This window comes from Strigops habroptila, chromosome 2 (genome assembly GCF_004027225.2).
Source record: "Strigops habroptila isolate Jane chromosome 2, bStrHab1.2.pri, whole genome shotgun sequence".
Classification (NCBI taxonomy): domain Eukaryota; kingdom Metazoa; phylum Chordata; class Aves; order Psittaciformes; family Psittacidae; genus Strigops; species Strigops habroptila.
This window is the reverse complement of record NC_044278.2, coordinates 15959926-15984144: the sequence shown is the minus strand read 5'-3', so window position 1 is coordinate 15984144 and position 24219 is coordinate 15959926. Positions and strand designations below refer to the sequence as shown.

Sequence of the window (24219 nt, the reverse complement as noted above, 5' to 3'; positions counted from 1 at the left end):
CAGCCTTTATTAATTTGACAGTGAAAAATTATCTTTCAGAGCAGTGTTTGTTGGGTTTTTTCACTACCATATGATGGAGTAGACCAGTTGTCTCCAAGTCCTGTGTGAAGTGTATGCAAAGAATATGTTCGTACATATTTATAAGAAGCAGTCAATAGAATTTGCTCACAAAGCATTATCCTTCAAATATATCTAACAATTTAAGGGAGAAAAAGTGTCTTAGAGGATCCATTTTGTGTATCAGAACAAAACCAGAAACTGCTTTGGACAAAATGCTTTACCAGACAGCTAAATGCAGTGTAAGGCAGAGTGTGAGACTGACAGGGAAAGGAACTGCTGAAAGAGCAGGTGGAAGGGATTGAAGCTGCCCTGCCTTGCTCCTTAGATCTTCAGCTGCAGTCATGACTCTTGACAGGTGCAGTGTGTAAATTGCTCCAGCTAATACTAATTGGTCAACACTGTAAAAACCATAGCATTGGCCCTCTATATCGGGGGTAGCTTCTCTGGTACTACGGTAGTATCAAATCCAAGCTCACGGAATTCTCCTGGTACACATGGGGCAGCCACTCACATACGGGTGCCTGCACACATGCTGAAGAGGCGAGCACACCGCAACAGCGTCTCACTGCCCACTGCAGGAGTAGAAAGCAAGGGGTATGCCCAAAGCTTCACAGCTGGTGCCACCAACAGCGAAAGTAGCGCCAGCGGGCTCAGGGGACGCTGGATCTGAAGGGATGAGCCTGCAGGAGTCCTGCATGCGGCCGCCTGTGGCCAGACAGGTCGGTTAGACCCTGCAGCCGCAGCCCTCGCTCCCCCTCCTCCGGCTCGGACAGGTTGTGCCGGTGTCGCCGGTCAGGGGGTGCACAAAGGGAAGCCGGGCGGCGGCTGGCGCTGCAGGGGCGGCACGGCGGGCACGGGCACTGCGCATCCCGCACGCTCAGGCCAAGGCACCTGCCCCAGGACGCGGTATCGGCGGGGCGGGGCCAGCAGCCGGCAGCCAGTGGCTGCTCGTCCTGCCGGTGTGACGGCGCCGCGCCCGGCGGGGCCGCGCCTGTTACATAAGGGAGGCGGGCTGCCGGTACCGGCTCCGACCCCGCCGGACCTGCTGTTGACGGCCGGGCCCGGCCCGGCTCCTCGGGCCCGGGATGAGGTCGCCGGCCGGGAAGGAGGGCGGCCGGCGGCGCCGGCGGCGGGGATGCGCGGGGGCCTTGGCGGACAACAACGCGGACTGGATGGGCTCGCTGCCGGCGGCGCTGCGCTCCTACCCGCTCTCCAACCTGGCCATCCCCGGTAGGGCGGCGCGGCGGGAAGGGATGCGGTTGTCTGGGTGCCGGACACGCCTGGTCCTGCGCCCGCCGGGGTGGCCCCTGGGGTGGCGGTGCTGGGGGGAGTCGTGTACCCGCGCAGGGAAGTGCTCGCAGGTGCTCGGGCCGGCGCTGCCCGCGGGTGTTTACCTGCTCTTGGGAGCTGTGGTTGGGCTCAAGCTGGGTCTGGGACTCCCTGTGTGAGTAAGGGCTGACGTGAATCCTATCTGTTGTGAGAGAGGAAGGAGAGCTTAATCTTCTGTAAATACTGCTGTGAGTCTAACCCGTTGGCCTGCTTGTTTTCACTGGCTTTAAAAGAAGGTAGTTGTGTCCTCTGGAGGTCCTCTTTGAGGTTTTCCAGGTTGTTTAAGCAAGGCTAAAAGCAGTTAGGGAAAAAGGTTCGTTTATGTTGACCCTGATGACTGGAGGTTCATCAAACAGAAATGCCTTTTTGTAACAGAACTTACATGTAGCTTGTCCAGAGGGGAGAAGAGTACTGTGTGGTTCTGGAATCATAAAGTCTTAGAGTATTTTAGGTTAGAAGGGACTTCTATAGGTCATCCAGTTCTAACCCCCAGTGCAGTGAGCAGGGACATCAGTTAATCAGGTTGCTCAGAGCCCTGTCCAGCCTGACCTTGAATGTTTTAAGGGATGGGACATCTACTGCCTCTCTGGGCAAGCTGCGTTAAGTGTTTCACCATCCTTACTTTAAAAAATTTCTTCCTTACATCTAGCCTCAATCGACCCTCTTTTAATTTAAAACCATTGCCCCATGTCATATGGCTGCAGACCATGCTAAAAAGTGTGTCTCCATCTTTCTTATAAGCCCCCTTTAGGTACTGAGGCTGCTATAAGGTTTCCCCAGTGCCTTCTCCAGGCTGAACAACCCTAGTTCTCTCAGCGTTTCCTTATAGGATATCCTTCCTTGGGATATTGTTGGCCAGTTTAAGAAATTGACCAGGGTAAGTCTCATCGCTTCTTGTCTATGAATAGATAAGCTGATAAATAAGGAAGAAAACAGATGGCCTTAAACTTACTCAGGAGTAGGACGGCTTTCTGTCTGCAAATGATGAAAAAATAACCTAATATTGCTTGTAGATGTCAATAGGGAAGACTTTAGGGGCAGCTACTGTAGCAGCTCATTCTAATACTGAAGGTTAGACTGATCGCTAGCAGTACAGGATTGATTTTCATGGCAGTGCCTTAGCTTTCCAAAATCCTTTGGGTATCTGTTATATAGAGGACATGCTTTGGGTACATGTTATATGGAGATAGTTCCCTAGAAATGAGTAACTTCCTTTTTTGTGCCAGCAGAGATAACCAAAAGACATTTGAAGCATGTCGAGAAGAGGCTATGGGCCTCCTGTGGGGTACCACAGCACTCACTGCTGTTTCACCTGAAGTAGTAGTAGTAGCTATCCTCAAAAGAGAGACAAAAGGCTTCAGCTCAAATGAGAAGTGTTTTTGTCTGTGCTTAATGGCTGTTTGTCCATCTTTCGGTGTATTTACTTTCTGTGCTGGAGTGATAGGCTCAACTGGTTTGGTTTTGTTTGGGATTTTTGTTTTGCCCTCCTGACTCCCAGTCACTTTTTGTAAATAAGAGCAGACATTTAACTTTAGGACCTGAAACCCTGAAACTTGTTTTAACTTGAAATAAAGTCAGCATTCAAACCCCTGAAACTGTTGTTTAGGTTTTGCTTGTTTGTTTGGGTTTTTTTTTTTACCTTGCACTTTGGAAAAATGCAGCATTTGAAAAATAAAACATGATACTACTTTTTTTCTTTAAAAGAACAAAACGTTGGTGTAATGGGGCTATTTAAAGTGATAAAAATTGATAGTATACAGAGAAAAGAAACTGGTTAGATCTAATTTATTGTATGATATTATAAGTGGGAAAGTCCTAACTCTCTTGTACGATGCTAAGGATGTCTGGTTCTTTGTTGCAACCAGTTCTGCTTTTGGAGCTGCTTGTTTTCACTGCCTTTAGAAAAGGTAGCTGTGACCTCTGGGGTCCTTTTTAACCTACATGATTCTATGATTCCCCGAGCTATTTAATGTGGCATAAGTCATGCTACCTGAGGGCAGAGAAAGTCATTCTTTGCTCAGTCCTTAGAACCAGCTGGTAGCAAATGATGTTTAAGGTGGGTATTTCATGAAGTATGCCTGTTTGGTGTTTCTGTGATGATTTAACTTTGTCCTCAAAATGGAGAGAGACTTAGAAACATTCAGGGTCATCTTCCAAAGCTTGGGTGAGTTTGGGCTTTTCTGCTGATTCTAGTGTGGGGGGGTGGGGGAAACACTGTAGACAAAATGTTAAACCAGTGTGGTTTGTCCAAGGAAAAGAGATGAGGTTTTCTGTGCAGTCTCATGAGAGAAGGAATCTTTCGCAATGAGAAATTGTCAAATATCAAGTAACTATAATGTGATCAATTTACATGCATGCAATATAGTCAACAAAATTAAACCACCTCCAACAACTGGTGACCTTGTGTGAAACTCTAGAGGGTTTTCTCTTAATTACACTCCAGTCTAATCCTCTTTGAATGTGGGTTTAAAAATGAACTCTTAAATGTTTTGATTGCAAACGTGACTCTTGGCAGGGCTTTGTAGAGTATTTGTTTAATCTCAAGCTGGTTTACTCCAAATGATTTTATGAAATTGTGCAGCTGTGACACTTGTTACTTTCCTTGGTCATATCTTGATCTGTGTCCTGTTAGTTTTCTTATTTCTCTTTTGAGAAATGGAACACAAGAGAAAGCTGCAGTGCTCTTGCTGATCTACTTTTGAAATAAATCAGCTATTTAAAGAATTTGCTGGAGAAGCCTAGCCTGTTTCTTGCTTGTACTTGCATGCTGATAATTCATAGCACCATGGCATATCCAATTTGTACTGTTTCACTTTAACTACTTGTCTAATTTTTGCAATATCGTAAGTAACTAGGTGCTAGGATCTGAGAAATCTTTCTACTTCTGAAGATATAACACCATTTTCCGGTTTCATCAATCTTTTACATGAATACTTGTATTAGGACAGGTGAAACACTTGTTCTGTCTCCAGATCCTTTCCTTCTGAGATCATGAGTTTGTGCCTGTTATTTTGAGACAGCAAAGCAATCTAGCAGATGTTCACTGCCAAATATCAGTGTTTGCTTATCAAGTGTTTTGTTAGTCCAGCCTCCAAGCTCCTGGATGAATGTGATGAGCAGAAGAGTAAGCAGTTCTGTTTTCCTTTGGGTGTTGGTAATAATGCATTTCCTTAATTCTATCTGGCTTATTCCATCCTTGAATAATTAAGAGCCATAATGTAAGAGGTAGGTATACTCTGCAATTTTTGACCAAACTGTATCCCTAGATTGGTTCCCTATTCTGGTGAGGATGGTTAGCTGTGAAGTTTTTTCACCCAGTACTGATTTTCTTTCCTTGTCTTCCAGAGGAAAGTTATGATCATTTAGGTAGGGATCCAGTGCTGCTTGCAGGATCACTCAGAATAGTTAGGCACGGAGCTCCGTTGGTGTGGAATGTGCGGGCAGGGCAGCCTGTCTCTGAGAGAGGTAGGGCAGCTCTTCAGTCATGGTTTCTGAAGGTGCTCAGATGATGGAACCTTTTCTGTCGTCTTCTAGTGATGCCAGCTGGTGTGTTCAGTCTTCTTCCAAAAGCATGTGGAAGGATGGCTGGGATCTCATTTCTAAGTAATGCGGAGCAATTGGAATGTGGAGCTGTTCCTGCCTGCATCAGGCTGGATGACTGGTGGACAGTTCTGTGGGATGCTGGGTTATAGGTAGCTAGAGCTGATTGAAAAGATGAGCTTTGCAGTTTTGAAAGCATTTTTTTACCAGAGAAAATCATATTCGCTCAAGTATGGTTAAAATAAGACCATACGAGAGAATTTAAGTACTTGTTAGGATGTATTTAATGTGACTGTTCACTGATCTCTGGGGAGAAATGTGTCCCTGCCCTTCTAAAATAGTAAATCTTTGTCTTCTGCTCCAAACTACAGCACTAGTCAAGCTGCTTGATTTTTTTCCCCTATGACACATGCACTCTTTTCATTTACTTACTGACCGACTTTTAATTGAATAACTTTCTAGAGTTTGTTTATGGTAGTGTCAGTATGACTGTGGCCAAAACTTTCAGTACTATAACATGCTGCTGTTTCTGTCCTTCTCTGGGAAGATCTCCCCAAAAGCCTGAGGCAGAAGCCTAATGTTTTTGATCTAAATGATCAAAGACCTACAAAATGATCAGCCCTAGAAAACAAAGCTGTACAAATACAGCTGCTATTTGCAGTCTTAATGAGGAGCAGCCCTACAAGCCAAGCCCATAGTTAAGCCTAAAGGGGTTATGCTGAGTGTGGAGGCGTGTTTGCTGTGATGACAAGCTACTGTGGGTGACTGCATGGTGCCTTGGTGTGACTGCTGGCTGCTTGCTGTGCTCATGTCTCAGGCATGTGGGGAATACCTGGTGCTGGTGGGGCCTTAGGCATCTCCTGTACATCTGCCTACACACCAGCTATGCTGCTCACCAAAAGCCCTATGGTCTGCTTGCCTTTTAGGTGGCCAAGCAGAACTGAAATGGTTCTTAAAAAAAGCAGCCACCCTGTCCAGTTAAGAACTGGCCACTAGTATCTTACTAGACTTGTTTGGGTTTTTTCCTCTTTACCTCTATGACCCTGAGGCGAGCTGCTGAACTTTTGCTAATGCTGTGGTTTTCTTGTTTCTTTGTTCATGGGCTGGTGTGCGCTCTGGACGTGCCTCCTGAGAGGAGAAGCGGTGGTGAACTTGAGACCGCATCCTCCTTCCAAAAAGTACTGCTTTGGAGTCCCAATTAAAAGGATCATTGAATCAGCTGAACTGGCTGGCTGTTGGGTTAAAGCTCAAAAGGATGAAATATATAATGTTCATATTCTGATTCACCAAGCTTTATTTTCCTTCCCAATTTAACTGGCCTCTACCCATCAGTGAGGTAGTAACCATCAGAAGAAAGCATCTGTGTAAGAACAGTGATGTTGGATATGATTTGTAAATACAGAATTTTCAGGTTGAACTTCTGCTGAAAGGTAAAGGTATTTTATCACCATGGTAGTCTACTTGATTGTAGACTCTCTATAACTCTTGTTATAGAGAGGCTTTTCAACTATCTGGACTGCTGTACTGATGAGAATACTAATGGAAGCTTTTCCACTATTCCCAAGCATCAAAGTATTTCCTTTGTACATCCCTATGTGAGTGGTGTGGCAGACACTGGGTCTATGCAGAAGCTCCCCTGGAAAGCCAGCCTCAGATCTTATGGTTTCCCTTTCTAAAGGGCTACTGTCATCTATTTTGCCAAAACCCAATTGTTCTCAAAATGTCACAAAATTTTCTTCAGACAGTATATGAAGATCCTGATTATTTTTTTTAATCAGGAAAAACTTTTTTCCTTTTTTATTAAAATCTGTGTCCTAGAGAGTTAAAGTTGTAGTTCAGAGAAAAACAATGTTTGTATAAATGGTTGTTGCTCTCCTTTTGTGTGGCATGAAAGTTCCAGTTTGCCTGCTTTTCCAGGAAAGATGTAAAAAGAAGGAAGAATACTATGTAATGAAAACAAGAAAATAATTCCCTAGAGCTTTCTTGGAAGAGAATGAGCCCTTTGTCCACACATTTCTGAGTGGTCACAGAAGAGGAATGTAGGACCTCAAACTGCAGGCTGGTTATTTTTTTTTTCCTCATAAGCGCAGGTAGATCCATGCAGGCTTTGAAGTGGTAGAACTGTATTGCCACTTTTTGCTTTCCCAGTGCAGATAGCTGAGGTTGCTGATAAATGGGAAGTCATTGCTAAATCACAAAAACACCTTAATGGCATTAACTCCATCCAGTGCCAAATGGATTTCTTCTGGCTGGAAAGAAAAGCAAACTACCATTTGATACTGTCTGAGGCTGTTTTAAAGAGTCTTTTTTCTCCTGTTCACTTTGCACCCCTTTAGTTGCCCCCCGTTCTACCTCCAACCCCGAAAGGGGCAGTGGGGGAAATCAGGGTAATTCTTTGTGAGGGAGAAGAAGTTTTCCTAAGAGGATTTGGTCTGTACTAGGCTTTTGTCCTCCTTACTGTGGCTGCATTAAGAATACCTAAAGGATTATTTTAGGGTTCTATTAAAATATAAACATCTCAATAGTTTTAGATACTTAATTATCAATAGGAATTTTGTTATTTCTGACTCTCTTCCTTTTGCTGGGCAAAATAATATGAACTATTTGATTTGCTCTTCACCAGTGAAGAGCTTTTAAGATGTTAATCTTTTGATTAGAAAATCTGGATTGTTAATGACGTGAATCCTGAGGACTTCTGGGCTTTGAGAGACGCTTTTGTTTATCCTGGTTTCCCCCTCAGTTCTGGCATACACAGACATTTGGTTTAGAAGAGCACTTGTGGGATAGCCTTAACTTGCTAGTACTTGCATCCTGTGTTTTTGGAACTTGGTTACTGTATTTCTAGATGTCTTGGCTATGTAATGTTTGCTATGCTATGTCATGTGCGGTGTTTTGTAATATATGGGGAATGTGCTTCGTCCAGTGAGTAAAGCTTGCTCTAGGAAGTTTGGCATCGCTTCAGCAAGGGTGATTGTCCATAAATGACGTGTCAGTGCTTTTGGGGAGGTGGTACAGTATGTGACCCTTGCTTCTTATGAATGTTTAACATAACAGAAGAGGTTTTCTTGCATTTTTTCATTCCATTAATATTCCATTAATGTAAAGATCAGATTATTCTGATCTAGTTAAACTTATGGATGGTGCAGTCTCCTGGCCTTTTGGTTTCATTTATTGTTTCTTGGTTAGCCAGACCTTTTGCAGGCTAAGCAGTATGCTAGTAGACATGTTTGTATCGGGGGGGGGGGGGGCGGAAGGCAGGTTTTGCCTTATTTTCAAGTAACTGGCAGTGTAAAAGTATGTTCTACGTTGGAAGATTTCTGCACTTTACATGCCATGTGGTCATATTTTTAACATCCCTTGAAGGTAAACTTAACAAGCTTGCAAAAGGACATAGGAGTTAGTGAGAAGATGCTCATTCCCATTTCTCCACTGCAACTGTATATGCAGAAACTACTGATGTGAAAACAAGATAATACAAAGTGATACAACTAGTAATTGTTGAAATTCAAGGCTTACTAACATTCTGTTGATGAGTGTCATTTGTTTGAGCTACACCATGGGTTAATTTGACTTATCTGTGACTAAGTAGCATGATGAATAGACACACTGGAAAGTTAGACTCTGCTGCAGATGGGATGATAAAAGGCTGCTTTCTAACAATTGGCACAAAGGCTTCAACAAAAAAAAAAAAGTCATCCTGAACAGTGAAATACAATCTATTTAACATACAAATTGAATTAAGAAGAGATCTGTTTAACACACAATTAACTTGAGAAATTAGTGTAAGGAGAATAAAAAGAGGCTTAAAGATACAAATAAAAATTAATCCACAGTTGCACTCACTGGGATAAATTTAAGAGGACTAGCCATAATTTTAACAATCTGGCATCTGGAAGATGCCTCTTTAATACTACTCTAACCATATCATAGCCTTTGATAGTTAAGTGTCTGGGCATTTGATGGAATATGACTGATTTCATTGAAGCCTTCCGATCTTTGTCAGATGGAAGAAGAGAAACCAAAATAGAGCAGTGATTGTCTGTTACTCTGTAAGAGCTGCCAGCTGCTTAGCGGTCCCTGAACTTTTCTTTGTGCAGACTCTTTCATGCTTAAATCTAGTGCTTGCTGCTTTATGCTATGCATCTTCAGCCTGTTGGAAGCAATTGGCAAATTGTCATCACTTGGTTTTATTTCCTGTCTTTAGCCTGGTTTTGTGGGAAGAGTTGAGGATCAAACTGATGGCATGTCACTGGAGCAGCTCAGTAAAGCTTGCAGTCTGAATGCTAATCCATTCTTATGTACAGTGACTCTCAAAGTGTGCTCCATGTGCAAGAACATGCCCTTGAGGTTGTTCAGACTGGAGTTGTGGCCTCTGTTTGCCTAAGGGACAAAAAAAGACAAAGTTTCTTGGCTTTTCTTTGCCTTTTGATTTCTCGGTCTGTAAGATAGAGGTTGTAAATACCTAGGTTCATTAGTTGCATTGTTCACAATTAAAAGGTTTAAGGAATGGACTTAGTGAGTCAATATAGGGTCTTATTTATATTTAAAATGTCAGGTATCATCTAAAACGTCTTGCTGACATCTTCTCGAGCCTTTTGTTTTTTGCTTCATGAGAAAAGTGGTCAGTGAAGTTTAGGGAGGTGCATGCCATTTGGGTGGTGGGGAATACAGGCTGCAGATGATTTCTTACACATGGAAAAGACTTTTCTGTTCGTGTTATGAGAGTTTTAGGATGCTTGCTCTGTTCAGGAGCTGCCAGCCCTGTTGCTGTTACTGTACAATAATGGTACAGCATCTGATTATCTTCACACATCCTTGTGTTTGACTGAATTGAGAATGTGATTAGCAGCTCTAACACTGAGCTGCAAACAAAATGGGGCTGGTCTGTGCTGTGCTTCTGGTGTAGGCTCTGCATTTTAAATTGTACAGAGTTGGGTTGGTTTAGGTTATGCTTTTTCAAAAAGCAGTCACGCTGTATCAGCAACCAGTCTGGCTCCTGCCATAGCTATGGTATGGCTGGGCCTTTGATGTAGTTTAGCGGGTAGAGTGAAGGAGAGCAGGGTTTATTTTGACATCATGGTGCAATCAGCTTAGCATGTAGCTTAATATCACAGCTAAGCTATATTGAAAGCTGGTGACTGAGCTTGTAACATAGTGATCTTAAAGAAGGGTCTGGTAGATCCTCACCTAACTCTCACCCCTCAGGCCAACAAGTATCGGGTGCTATTGCTTCAGGTTTTCAGTTTACCTTTTTTTCTCTTGCCAGGATAAAAATGTTCTGGGTCCAGGTTTGGCCTAGGTGCTTCCACAGTTGGTGGCTGGCCTTCCCTAAATGACCACTGAAAATCTAATTGAACTTCTGCTGTTCCTTCCAGCCTCAGTATAGATGATGCTCCCTTGTCTTTAGGAGGTGGCCTTCTACTAACCATGAAAAAGAGAGCTTGTTTTTTAGATGCTCCTGTTTGTGTTCCGCTTAATTATATCTAGATATATGTATTGACTTCATTGTAAATGAGAAGTTCAATTTCCAAGGCTTTTAAGCAGGGCCATGGGACAGGAGTTTTAAGGATCATCTTGAACTATAGAAACATAGCACATCTAGTTCAGTTACTCAAATAGCAGCTGCCTTGTTAAGGAGTGTGGCGAAAAAGTTGCAATATGCTTGTGGCTTTTTTCTTTATTGCTGCTTTCTAGAGCTAGAAGTAGAATTTGGTTTGTGAGTGCAAGGAGAAATTGGTTCTTTATATCCTTAAATGTGTCTTGTATGTGGCAATCGGCAAAGGAGGGCTTTTGCAGCTGTAATGTACGTGATCGGGCTTAGGAAAAAACGCTGTTTCTTGGCTTGGATTTGCTTAAACTCTGAGCTGACAACAATATATTTGATGCCAGAAAAAATTGTCATTCATAAACCAAAGTTATCAGTGACACTGTCTGAGGGAGCATAATGGTGTGAGTGACTTCTGTAGGCGGCTCTCTAGAGGCTGCTGCACAGTCTTAGTTAAAATGAAAATAATGCTGCTTATAGCCTTATTCTAGCATCTTAAATTTTCTACACTGACCTAAACAGAGGAAGAAATTAAAATGAATACAACTCGGAACCTGGAAAAAAATGCAATGCATACACACAGAGAGAAACAAAACGCCTTGTGAATTCTTGATGCAAAGAGACTCATTCAGAGGCTGAAGACAAGCCCCTTGTGATTGAAGTCAACTTTCCAAACATTGGAGGAGCTTGAAAGGCTCATTCTGCTGCACGGAGGAGTGCGTGAAACTCAAATATCTGAGCTGCAGCTTGCAGTATGAGCCAGGCCTTATATGGCTTCTTCTGAAATGTCTGCTGGGTGTTTGATCCTGTATTTTGTTTGGGATTACACACTTGGAAGTGGGGGAAAAAAATCTAGGTGTCACTCTAAAACTGACAGCTACTTTTTGATGTAGTTTACTGTGACAGGTACTAAATAGCTTCTTAAGCTGACATCTTTTTAAAATAGCTTGTTACTTGCCACTTGTTTTTAGAAGACTGAATGGAAAGCCCTGTAAGAGGCATGTTTTCAAAGACTGAAGAATTCATGAAGAGTTTATTGAATGAGTTTTAGTGTTCACTTGTAAAGCCTGAAAACTAACCTTCATGGTTCGTTTTCAGTAGTTTTGAACTAGTTGAGATTGAGCTAGAGTGCATTTTAGGTTGTTGTAAACTGACGTTTGTTTGTGCAGACTGTTCTTCCATTGGGATTAATAAATCCTGACAAGATAATCGAGTCGAGATCAATAATCTTGTTTATAGCTCTGACCTTGCATCACAGGAGATGCATCAGTCTTCTAGTGAGCACTGGTACACAGATAAAAGGTTTGAGTAAAGGTGGCTGTGGACACCTCAAATGTTGTCTCAAAACTGGAAATTACAAATGAGGATTTGGGGTTTTTAGCAGAGTTGCAGTCTGAGGTAGAGGAGGGAATTCTAGGCAAGTACAGTCCCAGAAGCACGGATAAGTAAACCTGGGGCATGAGGAAAGGGAATGTAGAACTTGGCAGCATAGTGCAAGCTCTCTGTACCCCCAGGGCAGCTACAAAAGTGTGTGGTGTCTGGAGATGAAGATGCTTTCCCTGCGCTTCCAGTGGGTGTGCAGCTATCACGTGGGGTTTGGCTCACTGCAGAAACTCATCTATTGCCCTGAAGAAAAAAGGGAGGCAGAGCTGTTAGAGCTCCTGTAATGTTTTTCCTGGCTAGGGCTTCACAGTGAAATGTGTCTGGAGTGGTTGCAGCTTCTTGGCCAGAATGCTGATGCCTGATGTTAGATGCTTAGAAATCCCTGGTAAACCTCAGACTGTGGTAGATCAGCTTCTGCCCATCTTTGCTTTATGCTGCTCTGGTACAGGGATAAACTGAGATACACTGCCCTATTATTACTCTTTGTTCTGTTATTGACTTGGATAACCTAGGGATATGGGCTATTTCATTGACTCTAAAGGTGTTACTATGAATGAGTTTTGTTTCCATTCACTACTGCATTTCAGTTGGAGGGGTTTTTAGGAAGTACAAATTTTGTACTGAAGATGTAGTTTCTCTGCCATGGTGCAGGCTGTGTTAGAGGAGCCTTCTCAGACACTCATTGTTTTGTCAGGGACTAGTGATTTTGATGGTTGGTCGTCTTTATAGGTGAATTTTATATTCACTGTACTTAGTCATTCAAAGGCACTGCCAGGAAAACTGTTTAATGTGAGCCCGGTATCTAAACACACAGTAACAGTGTTTCCCCTCTAAGTTCATCCACTTGTTGCTTGCTATTCAAACTAATGATCCTTTATTTACCATTTTGGGGCTTTAATGAGATGTACTGGTAAGACATGTGCATGTACAGATAGATCACTCTGTCTATCACATGAATAAAGGTATCTGTTGCAAGAGCTTTGGTGTGTTAGGTCATGATTAGATTTAGCAGGTAAAATGAAAATAAAGCCTCAGATTCTGACAATGAAGCTGGAGTCTTATCTCAAACTAGTGATATACCAGGCTCTGGGAATGCTTTGAAGGTAGATTGATAATTTGTAAATTAAGGTAGGTTAAAAGGAAATTTGCCTTTGCCACTGATGTTTGTCTTATGATCATGATTTTCAGAGTGCATTGAAATTGGGAGCTCATGCAAGAAAACAGTCCAAGCTGAGAACCTTAAGCGTAGCTCTTGTTGTGCAGTGAGGGAAATTTAAGGTGTATAGGACAGTCTGAAAGACTCACACTTGAGCATAACTCTTCTGTGATCCTGCCGTGCAGGTGGGACTTCTCAGTTTACTGTGAACATGGACATGTGTGTGTTGGGGGAGTCAGTTTTCTAAAATTAAATATTCTTGGCTTTTTTTTCCTCTAGGGTCACATGATTCTTTCAGCTACTGGGTTGATGAGAAATCTCCTGTGGGACCCGACCAAGCCACAGCTATCAAACGTCTGGCCAGAATTTCTTTGGTTAAGAAGATCATGAAGAAATGGTCAGTGACTCAAAATCTGACTTTCAAAGAGCAGCTGGAAAGTGGGATCCGCTACTTTGATCTTCGTGTATCTTCCAAACCTGGGGAAATAGGACAAGAGATTTATTTCATACATGGCTTGTTTGGCATCAAAGTATGGGATGGGCTGAAGGAAATTAACACCTTTCTTGAGCAGCACCCCAAGGAAGTAATCTTCTTAGATTTCAATCACTTCTACGCCATGGATGACAGCCATCACTTCTTCTTGATCAACAGGATCCGCTCAGCGTTTGGATCCAAACTTTGTTCTGTTGAATGTGTAGAATACGTGACTTTACAATACATGTGGGAGAAGAAACACCAGGTAGGGACAGGCTGTGTGATGTTTTTTCAAACCCAAAAGGTTAAGATTTAAATAGAGAAGCTGGGTGTCATTCTCAGAGGTATTGGACCAAGGATGCTGCTGACAGTCATATTTGAAGCCTGCTAGGGCCTCCTTTATGTAGTATGCATGTTTCCCTTCACTTAGCGTGGCTGTGGAGCCCCTTCATCCAGGCTCTGTCTTCCAAGCATGCTAATTAAATGATAGCATCCTTGAGTCTTATGCTTCTTACAAATGGCTTTCTCTTCTGGAAGAGCATCTAGTGCTGACTTGTGTTGGTGAGGATTTGATAAACTGTCACTTTTTAGGCCAATGTGAAGCATATAAGTTTTGATGTGTCTAAGGTATGGTACAGAATTTCTTAGCTCCTTTGCAGCCATCCAGATATGTAGCAGCAAGGTTAAGCGCCTCTTCTCTGTGGTAACAGCTCCCATGCATACATACAAATTGAGAACAGGATTTCAGCAATGGCACATAGTTCTTAGACTGTTAAAATACATGAAGCTTTGAGGAATTTTTCTCAACTGATGCTGTCAGTGCTAGGCTCCAAAATCAATCATCTAAGTTTGGATGTGTTGTGGTTTAGACCCAGGCAGTAACTTGGCACCACACAACCATTTGCTCACCATGCCCCTCCCCTGTCTCCTCCTGGGTGGGATGGGCAGGAGAATCAAGAGAATGTAAACCCCATGGGTTGAGATAAGAACAGTTTAAAAACTAAAATACAGTGATAATGGAAAGAATACCAACAATAGCAATAATGATGATAATAGGAAACAACAAGAGAAGAAATGAAAGCTCAGAAAACCCAAGTGATGCACAATACAATTGCTCATCACCCACTGGCTGATACCCAGCTTGACCTGAGCAGTGATCAGTCCTTTCTGGGTAACTTCCCCTAGTTTATGTACTGGGCATGATGTGCAGTGGTATGGAATACCCCTTTGGCTAGTTTGGGTCAGGTGTCCTGTCTCTGCTCCCTCTCAGCTTCTTGTGCCCCTCCTCACTGGCAGAGCATGAGAGACTGAAAAGTCCTTGATCAGGGTGCTACTGAGGAACAACTAAAACATCAGTGTGTTATCAGCATTGTTCTCAGACTGAAGCCAAAACACCACACTGCACCAGCTACTGGGAAGAAAAATAACTTGTAGCTGAAACCAGGACAGGGTGTTAATAAAAGGTGTTGCATCTTGAAGCTATCTTCTTAAAGGGAACCACCTTACAAAGCATAAAATACTGACATTTCATTTGGAGAAGAATTTGCTGACAGCAAGACTGACTTTGGCATCTCATGCGGTAAGTGTGAGTGGAATGCTGTTAGGCCAGTCAGCCTGGTACTTTTAAGCCACTTAATAGCAGTTACGCAGAAAAATGGCAAGACTGCTAAAAATCCTCAACTTCCAGTATAGATGTAATAGTCTTTGACAGTGCTCTGAAATGCTTTTAAGCTGAATTCTTTGAATGGCATTTCAGTATATTCTTGGCAACTATTTCGTGTTAAACTGATGACCCATAAAGTCTGAAGCAATCTTGTCTTCATAGCTAACCAAACTGATCCCCATTTTCTTTGTTGGCAATAGTGCAACAAAGCTACTGACACTTGTGATTCAGGAGCAGCTTCTTATTTTGCTTGGTCCTTTTTTCACTGCTATGCTAGCTCCTGCAGTACTTCATAAGCATAAACCAATGCAACATCCTGGTTTAATATAAATAATGTAGTTGTGACATTTTGTTTATTTCTCCTTTTTCTTTGTTCTGTTAGGTTCTTATATTCTACCACTACCGTCTGTGTCAGGAATACCCCTTCCTGTGGCCAGGGAATAAAATGCCAGCACCATGGGCTAATACAACCAATGTGCGCAAACTGTTACAGTTCCTGGAGACCACTCTTGAGGAACGAAGTCGTTATGGGACTTTTCATGTTTCTCAAGCAATTCTCACACCTCGAGTGAGAACTATTGCACGGAACCTAATTCGTGGTCTGAAGAACACACTTGTTCACAGGTAAGGACTTGTCTTGCTTTCTCAGTTCTTTACTTACCCTATTTCCTGTTGAAAGAGGCACTGAATAAGAAAAAAACTATGAAATGTTTGTACAGAAGTAAGACTTGATGAAAGCATGCAGTTTTGCTTTGTTATTGCTAGAGAGATATGTTTGCAGTAATCAAAAATAATTATTGAAAACAATAATTTAACAGTGTATATATGTAACTGTGTGTTTCCTGGTAATTGGAGCTCTTTCTGAATGTGATATGATTTCATAACACAGGGGCTGGACCTGTTGTTTCAAACCAGTAACTCATTCCAAATTCCATGAACTTGAATTTAGGGGGGAAAACCTTGTACCATAGAGGAAGAATGCCTATCTGTGAGCTCAGTTTTGCATTTGTCTGTACTAGTTTATGTCAGTAATTGCAGTAATGGCCAAAGATGTATGACCTGGGGCTATTTTATCTTGGCTTTTTTTACCAAAAATTAACAATTTGACTTTTTTGTAATGCTGACTGTTGTACAATTAATTTGCCTGTGAGTAAGATCATTAGAAGAGGGTTTTGTTCTGAGTAGCACAGAGTGCCAGCGATTTTTAATAGTGTTACCAGCATGACCAGTACAGGTTCCATGTGACCTTATTTTATGTGTTATCAACATGTAGCCTGTTTGCTAAAAATTGCCAGAACTGATAAGTCCTGCTGGGATCTGGTCTCCTGGCTCACTGTGTGATATTGGCTGGTTTGATGTCACTAACAGTTAATTGTTCTATAATGATACTAAGTTCTAAATTACACTTGTATAGGTCTAATTTGATCATCAACTTAGCTTAATATTAATCAGTGAGATAAACGCACATCCAGTTCATGTTCCATTTGGGAGAATCGTTGGACACTTTAGAAGTAATTAAGTATTATTGTTTCGATGCCAAAGTCAATACAAGTTAGTTTCTTAAAAATCCTTTCTAAAAATAGCAAGTATTGTGCTTTTACAGTCACAAAAGCTATTCAGGGAAGTAAGGAAATTCCAGGTGAAGTATAAATCATGGAGTTTTCAGTTTCTTTCCTGTTTACAGACATTAATCTAGCAAAAGATAGTTAAATCCAAATGATGTTTGGCACAATGTATTGAGGTCTCCAGGCTGGCTTGCGCTTTGCCTGTGCGGTCAGCACTGGACGCTAGATGGTGCTCAGCTGCTTTGAGACTGGTTTTTGCTGTCGCAAGTTGCACAAATGTAAATCTGCTTGGTGGGGATACTGAACAGAAAGCAGGGATGTAACTTATGACTGCGTACTGTACACTAAATGTACTTGTCTCGTGGTTAAAGGAAAGATGGTACCGAATTTCTATTTTTAAACTAGTGAAGGATCATCCAATTTCATGGAATGGGTGAGCAGTGACTCCTAGCACAGATCTGGGCTGCAAGCCACTGATAAGCTGGAAGGCTGCCTTTACTCTATCCCTTCCCCTCAGCTCCATCGCTACCACTTATTTGAAAGTAAACTGTGAAGATTTAAAATAGATGCTGCAGTTTGCTAAACCATGATTGCTCGTATACATTTACCCATGTTAGCTGATTTGTATGTGTAAATCTGTCTTTGCAGTTCTCTGTAGATGTCTGCCTTCTCATATGGAAATCTTGCCTGGAATATGAATATTTAGGTGTTCTTGAGCTCTTCCTGTAGGAGAAATGTGGAACATTCACACTTAACTGGCTAAAGTCTGGTGTGTCCCTTGACAGGGACAGTAATTATCCCTTCACTCAAGTTCTCTCTTCCTTTTTTTTTTCCCTGGAAAAGAGTTGTGGGGTGGTTTTAGGGTTATTTTGTTTGGGGTTCTTTTTCTTCCCCATCCTTTTAGCTAATTCACTTGCCTACTGCCTTATTGTAAAATTTTGTATGCGATTATGGCACTAATTTAAATCTAATATATATAGTCACTTGTCTCTATGCTGAAAACCCTGGTGTCTGCCTGCTAAAGTGCAAAAAAAGAAAGCTTGTACAGACTCCTGACTTGCACTCTGTCCAAGAAATTACTTAGAAATTCTGCTGTGGGGAGAAATTTCAACTCCATTTAATCCGATTTCAGATACACCTCACCTTTCTCTGGTTAGTTATGTATGGTGGGATGCTCAACCCCTATAGAGCCAAAGGCTTGATTCTTGTTTGGTTTCTCTGACCCAGTTGCCCTGTGTGGGTCTGGAGGTTGAAAGGAGTTTGGTAGAAATGCAGGATGCTGCCTCCAGTGACTTCTTTCCTGCCCACCTTAAGGTAGGAATCCTTTCCTGCCCACATCTAGGGCAGGTATAGCTTTGCTTTGTGCTATGCTGAAGTCTGATGTGAAATTAAGCTTTTGGTTCAACATATACTTGGGTAGAAACAAACCAGGATGGTGGGAATTGTGGTGCAGCATTAAATCCTGAAGCACAGTCTGCTCAGTGCCTATCAAGTTCACAAATATTATTTGATTGCATGGTAGTTTGGATTGATGACTGACCAATATTTCTATTTAGTAGCTAACGATTGCATGCTATGTTAAGAACTCTTCTTGTCAGCCAGTTGTATTTTGGGTGGCAGTCCAGGATCTGATCACAAATATGAGATGATAAGACAATTTGTAAACAACATGTATTTGAAGGCAGTAGAGTATGTATACGGAAGAGTCTCTTTTAAAATGTTTAATTTTCTCTATTTCAATTTTTTTAGGAACCTGCCCATGATTTTGAATTGGGTGAAAGCACAGAAGCCAGGTGTTAAGGGTGTTAACATAATTACATCAGACTTTGTGGAGCTGGTTGACTTTGCTGCTACAGTTATTGCATTAAACGACCTCCTTTTAGAAGAGGATGAATCTGCAACTAAATCCTGATTGCTCCGTCCCACTTGTGCTCCTCAGTGGACATCTTCAAACTACGCTAATTTTTATCTATTAAATGACACCTGTTGCAATATCTATTTATTTAAAAGAAGTTTTCTAGAGGAAACATGGATAAGCGTCACATACAGCAGGCTCCCTTCTCCCAGCAACGTGTGGGTCTGAGCGGAACAGAAATTACTGAGTGCTGCTGCATGTGTGTCTGTGGCTACGTGTTTGACTAAGTTGTGCACACGTCTGCTGCGGTATCTGTCTGACAACAAGAGGCTGGCCTCTGGGGCAGATGTAACTGATGTTGTGTGTATCCTGGGTGACTGGACTCAGCATGCTCTGGTGTGTGCATCCTCCTTATTTCTCCAGAGCAGGGCTCAACCAAGGATTGCCGCTGATCCTTTAGCAGTGGTGTGACCAGCCTGGCCGACACAGTATTGTTCTTGGGCCACTTCAGGCATAGCTGGGCTCAGCTGGAGTTGCTGCTGTATTTGTTATGCTGGTTTAGACACTACCTCTGACTTGAAGAAACAGTATTGCCATTGTTCAGGGAGAAGCTGTTGTACTGTGTTGAATATCCAGACTGTCCTTTGGGCCTGAGAGGCAAAGGCTTGGCATGCTCTGCCTCTTCAGACTCTAAATTCTTCATCTGGACCTCTTTATTTTACTTTAATACTTTAATGTATTTATTGCAACTATGTTGAAGTGTGTTTCTTTTGGCATTAATGTGAAGAATATTTCAGTTTTCACATTGTGAGGATTATAACTCGCAAGTCTGAATTCCTGTTGAGACATTTAAGAAACCACAGCTCAGTCTTTCTTGTTTGCTTGCTGGTTGTTTGATTATTCTTTTGTTTTTTCCATCCATCGAGTTTTCTTTGGGGGAAGTCTCTCACCCAGACAGCCTTCCTCTAGAAGGAGGTGGGCTAAGTGGGAGTTTGCTTAGTATGTGGAGAATTGGTGCTGACAGGGACTGCTCAAAACCCCAAATACTAATCTCTGCAACTTGCAATGTGACCGTGAATTCTGAAATCAGACCCAAAAGTTGTGCTTATAGTCAGAGAGCTACAGCTATGGCGGAGAAATCTCCCCAGCCTGCAGCCACTTGTGGCAAAGTGATAGTTACACAAGCACAGGCAGGCATCAGTGCTGCTTCTTTCTGTAGTCATAATCATTTTATGATGAGTCACAACAAAACATGACCATGTGTGCTTGAGCCAATGCAGTCATGTGTTGTACTTATCAGCACTTAATTGACTAGCTAATAGCAGTCCTACAGTCTGATTTATCTTTGGTTAAAAAAAACCCGACATACAAATGACTGATTGGCAAATACTTCTCTGCTCAGTCATCTTCCTAAAGTAATTGTTGGTGCACTAATTATTGAGTGATTATGAATTAGTATTAATTTGTAATGGGATGGATTGTCTTTATAGATATTTTCTAAAAAAAGAAGAGTGGATCTCCAGACTTATTATTTATTGTTATTGTATCCTGTATCTGCCATCGTGGTCTGACAGCCCAGAAAAATCCAATACCTCTCTGCTTGTCACAAACCCTGATCTCAGGACAAGATTATCTAAAAGTTCTCAAACCTTCCATGTGAACCTTGGCCAAGCCTGAGCAGATTGTAATCTGATTTATCTGTTTGTTGCATGGTTCTCATTAGAGTTCCTTGAATTTTTTAAACTGAATCCTTTTACTAAAGGACTTGGGAGGGAGTGTCTGTCTCTCAAGCTGTCTTTCTCCTTTCCTCTTGTGTTTCAGTGACAGAGGGCAAGTAATGAAAATGAGGTTTTGGGAACTAAAGCTCAAACTTCCAGTTTAAAACTTCCTTTGAAAACCCCAGCAGAAGGTTTGGGTTTGTTGTTTTTTCTCATGGATGAAAGTGCTGGAACCTGTTTTGAACGGCACTATTTTGTTTGCAAAGTTATTTAAAATACCTGGATTTTCCTTAGGTGAATTTTGTGTTAACCTACTTTTCTCATGGTCCCAACTGAAACTCCATGATGGTGTTAAATATAGGGGTTTGGTTTCAGTGGTCTTTTAGCTGCAAATTGTCTTAGTGCTCAGAACTTGGAAGAACGTGGCTTGAATGCTGATGAGGCAGAAATAATACATTTGCAAGGTTTCCTGCAGAACTGAAGGTCAAGGCAAGAAGGTGAAGTGTGATGTTTGCATTCAACATTTAATGTATTTTATACTGTATATATCTACCTCAAAAGAGATTTATCAGGCTTAACCAATATTTATATTGTGCGTGCAATGGTAATGACTTTGGTGTTAGATCTTCTGTTGTATTTACTTGAATAGAGATGTGATGATTGTAACTCAGGGCTTTGGTTAGGTATTTTTAAGTGCAAACTCAGAAGTTTCTTTAACATGTTTGCTGTTAGCTCTTGCCCCTTGAAATAGGACAAAGGCATGCTAGGTGTTAAAGAGTGTTAACAGAGGGAGAAGAAATGGAAAATAGCTTTAGTATTAATTGAGGGGAAAAAAACCCCAAACCTAACACACTCCTGTAAGTTTGTCCTGTCTGAAGAAGCTTGTGTGTCATTTCAGAGCAGTGCATGGTGTTAGGTCTGTGAGCAACTTGACAGCTTCAGTAGTGAGTTGAGCAATTGGCAAATACAATTAACATCCACAGGCTATATCCTGTTGCAACTCTGGGCAACCTTAATGCTTATGTTTAAAATTGGTTTTGGGGTAGTCCTAAACCATCCTAAGCAACATGAACTACCTTTCTTCTATTATGCATTATAGCCCATAACAAAGCTACCTGTATAATAAGCTTCTCTCTGACACAGGGAATCTGGATATGTTGGGGTGCTCACACTTGGCAAAACGGAGCTCGTCTGGACTTGGACTTTGGGCTGTGGACTCTGTTTTCTAGCATTATAAAAATAAAAGGTGAGCTGGGCAGGAAGGGAGGATCAAGGAAGTAGGGCAGTAGTTTGCATCCAGTGCCCACATTGAAGGTGTGGCAGTGTTTAGCTAGGTTTTGGGCAGCAGAGTGGAGCAGGTCTGGCAGGTGAGTGGAAGTGGCTGCAGTTTGCACTGAGATACTGCCTGGAAGTCTGGCCTTGGAGCAGGCTGTAGCTGAGTAGAGTATGGAGCAACTAACAACCTGCAACGTCGCGCACGTGTGAGCTTGAGGAAAATAAAGATTGGCATGAATGCAGGAGAAGGCTGGGGGTTCCTTGTTGTTGATGTAGACTTGCATCTGTTGAATACAGTGTTTTAGTCTTGCTTGTATATTCCTAAAGCAGTACAGTTCACTTTTAACCACTCTAGGTGCAAAAATTCCCCAGAAGAATTGTTCTGAGGACTTGACCATCCCGTAGGTGCTGGAAGAGGAAAAAACCAGGAAACTAGTAGCTGCTTGAGACTAAGTACTTACTTGAATTGCATGTTCTTGAATAATTACTTGTATGGTTTGTTATTACAGGTTCAGGTTCTTTATACATTGTTTTATGACTGTTGTTTCTTTGTAATGTGCAATCACTGAATATGGATTTATATTCAGCATACACTGGTGGTATGCCTGTTCTGGTACTGATTTCTGACATGTGCAATTCAAGGGCATACTTGAGGTGCAGTAGACCTCTGTATATATCGCTTATGGGAAGCAGTACAGAGAAGGTTGTTAGGAAGCATATAGGAGTTTTTAGTATCTTACTGTGTGCTTGTAAACACAAGCACTTTGTGAAAGTTTGATACTTTGTGAAAACAAAGAGGAATTGTTACTAGATTTTTGTAGACTCTCAATCTCTCAGCTCCTTATTTGGGAACTACTGTCCTAACAGATCTAACAAGTGTGGAGCTTGGAGTTGTAATATTTTGGGTTTTGAGAACAAAAGACTGTTCCTGCTGTTCAGTTCTAGCTCAAGAACTGAAGGGAAGCCAACTTGTGTGTGCTTTGCTGTAAGAGGGAGGATCCCACTGGAGACAAGACAAGTGCTGGCAAGGTAAGTTTCCAGGTCGGTGAGAGGTGTTGGGCTTGGAGTCTTCAGAGCAGGAATGCTGACTGCAAAAAGACTCTTTGGAGAGGAAAGGAATAATGAGAAAATGGTGTCTTTGCTCCTAACACATGCTGTTTTCTGCTGTGTTGGTACTGAGTTAATACATTGGAGTTTGGAAAGCACCTGTGCTGTAAAGCTGAAGAAGCGCTTTTGAGCAGGGATTTTGACTCAAACAGATGTAGGGCATCTGCCAAGATGCTTATCCGTTGTTCTCATCTGGCTTAGCCTTTGGAAGTATTTTCTTTGTGTACCTGTCCCAGGTATTGGAGTTCATTGCTGTTTCACCTAGCAGGGTTTAGCACTTCTGTAGATAGAGGATTGTGGCCATTTTGATTTAAAGTTGGGTTACCCTTAGAAGTCTGACAGAGCATGTGTGACTTGAGGCTTACTTGAATATGTAATATTAAATACAAAGTCCTCATGCAGTTTTACTAAAACTTTCATCTAGAGTTCAGCATGTTGTTACCAATCCCTAATACACAAATTCTTTGGTCAGAAGACCACTGTTTGGGGCAAAACTTCAGGTAGGTTTTCAGTGGTTGCTTAAGTACAGGGAAATTGTCTAATGCGAGGAGCAGAACTGACCCAAAACTTCATTCAAAAATCAAATCAGTCAAGATTTAGTCCTTTCAAGCAGTGAAAATGAGACTTTTTTTTTTTCTTTTGTCTGACAAATTCTTATTCCAGGGTTGGTTTTTGACTCAACAGATGGGTAGAACAGCCAGAACATATGCTGAAAAGCAAATAAATTTAATGCTGAGGACATGTATGCTAGGCTGACTGTGGTGAGAGTAGAATGATTTACTTAGTCACACCTTTCAATGAAAAACCCATTAGCTGTTTGGTTTACGTTGTTAAATCAGTATTTAATAAAATCAAAATCAGTCCTGTTAATTCAGTATGTCTGTCTTGTTAAAGTGTGTGTACTTCTGTAAGCATATTTATTTCTCCACAAGTCTTATCACGTAAACAAGCTTTAACTTTTAATTGTAAGGTCTGGAATGTCAGCTTTAAAAGTGTTTGCTTGAATCTGATTATATTTTATATTCCTGAATATGTATTATGTTCTCTTCACTGAAACCATACTTCCCTTACTCTTTGTTAGAACTGTGATAACTTCTTCTGTATCTCACTTAAATTGAACTGCAGCATATTCTTAATTCTGAAAAAAGTATTGATCAGTACATCCTATATAAAAATAATTGATGGTTCTTTGACTTTTTTCAATGTCCTGTATTTTGCAGATGGATTTTATTTTTTTTTACTTGTGTTATTTATACTGTGTAAGGAGGTAGATGGAGCTAAGTGGAGGAGAGCTACCAATTATCAATTTATATTTTGTGGTGTTTTTGTGCTTTACCCATCTGTCCAATTCAGTCATGTGAAATGAGGATGCCTCATCTGAACTGCAGACAAACTTGGGGTTGACATGTGTTTCTTTCTGCTTTACTCTGCATCTGTATCATTAGAGTTTTTAATTCTGAAAAGTACAACTTGACTTAGTCATCTTTACTGCATGTTCTGTACTACTGACTGTTTTGATACATGATGATTACATTGCGAGTCAATTAA

The 24219-nt window shown here is 41.6% G+C and overlaps 1 protein-coding gene across 1 annotated transcript; it reads left to right on the top strand.

The window, feature by feature from the left end:
- Positions 1 to 1014: 1014 nt before the first annotated feature.
- On the top strand, positions 1015 to 24219 carry PLCXD2 (phosphatidylinositol specific phospholipase C X domain containing 2). The gene is made up of 4 exons (XM_030471864.1): positions 1015 to 1290; positions 13293 to 13753; positions 15534 to 15775; positions 18466 to 24219. Exons 1-4 carry the CDS (start codon positions 1146 to 1148, stop codon positions 18626 to 18628), a joined length of 1011 nt encoding a protein of 336 aa, XP_030327724.1. The 5' UTR covers positions 1015 to 1145; the 3' UTR covers positions 18629 to 24219.

Coding starts and splice junctions, on each gene's coding strand:
- PLCXD2 (XM_030471864.1), top strand. CDS start 1,146: ATGAGGTCGCCGGCCGGGAAGGAGGGCGGCCGGCGGCGCCGGCGGCGG. Junction 1,291..13,292: donor CTCCAACCTGGCCATCCCCG/GTAGGGCGGCGC, acceptor TTTTTCCTCTAG/GGTCACATGATTCTTTCAGC. Junction 13,754..15,533: donor TGTGGGAGAAGAAACACCAG/GTAGGGACAGGC, acceptor TTGTTCTGTTAG/GTTCTTATATTCTACCACTA.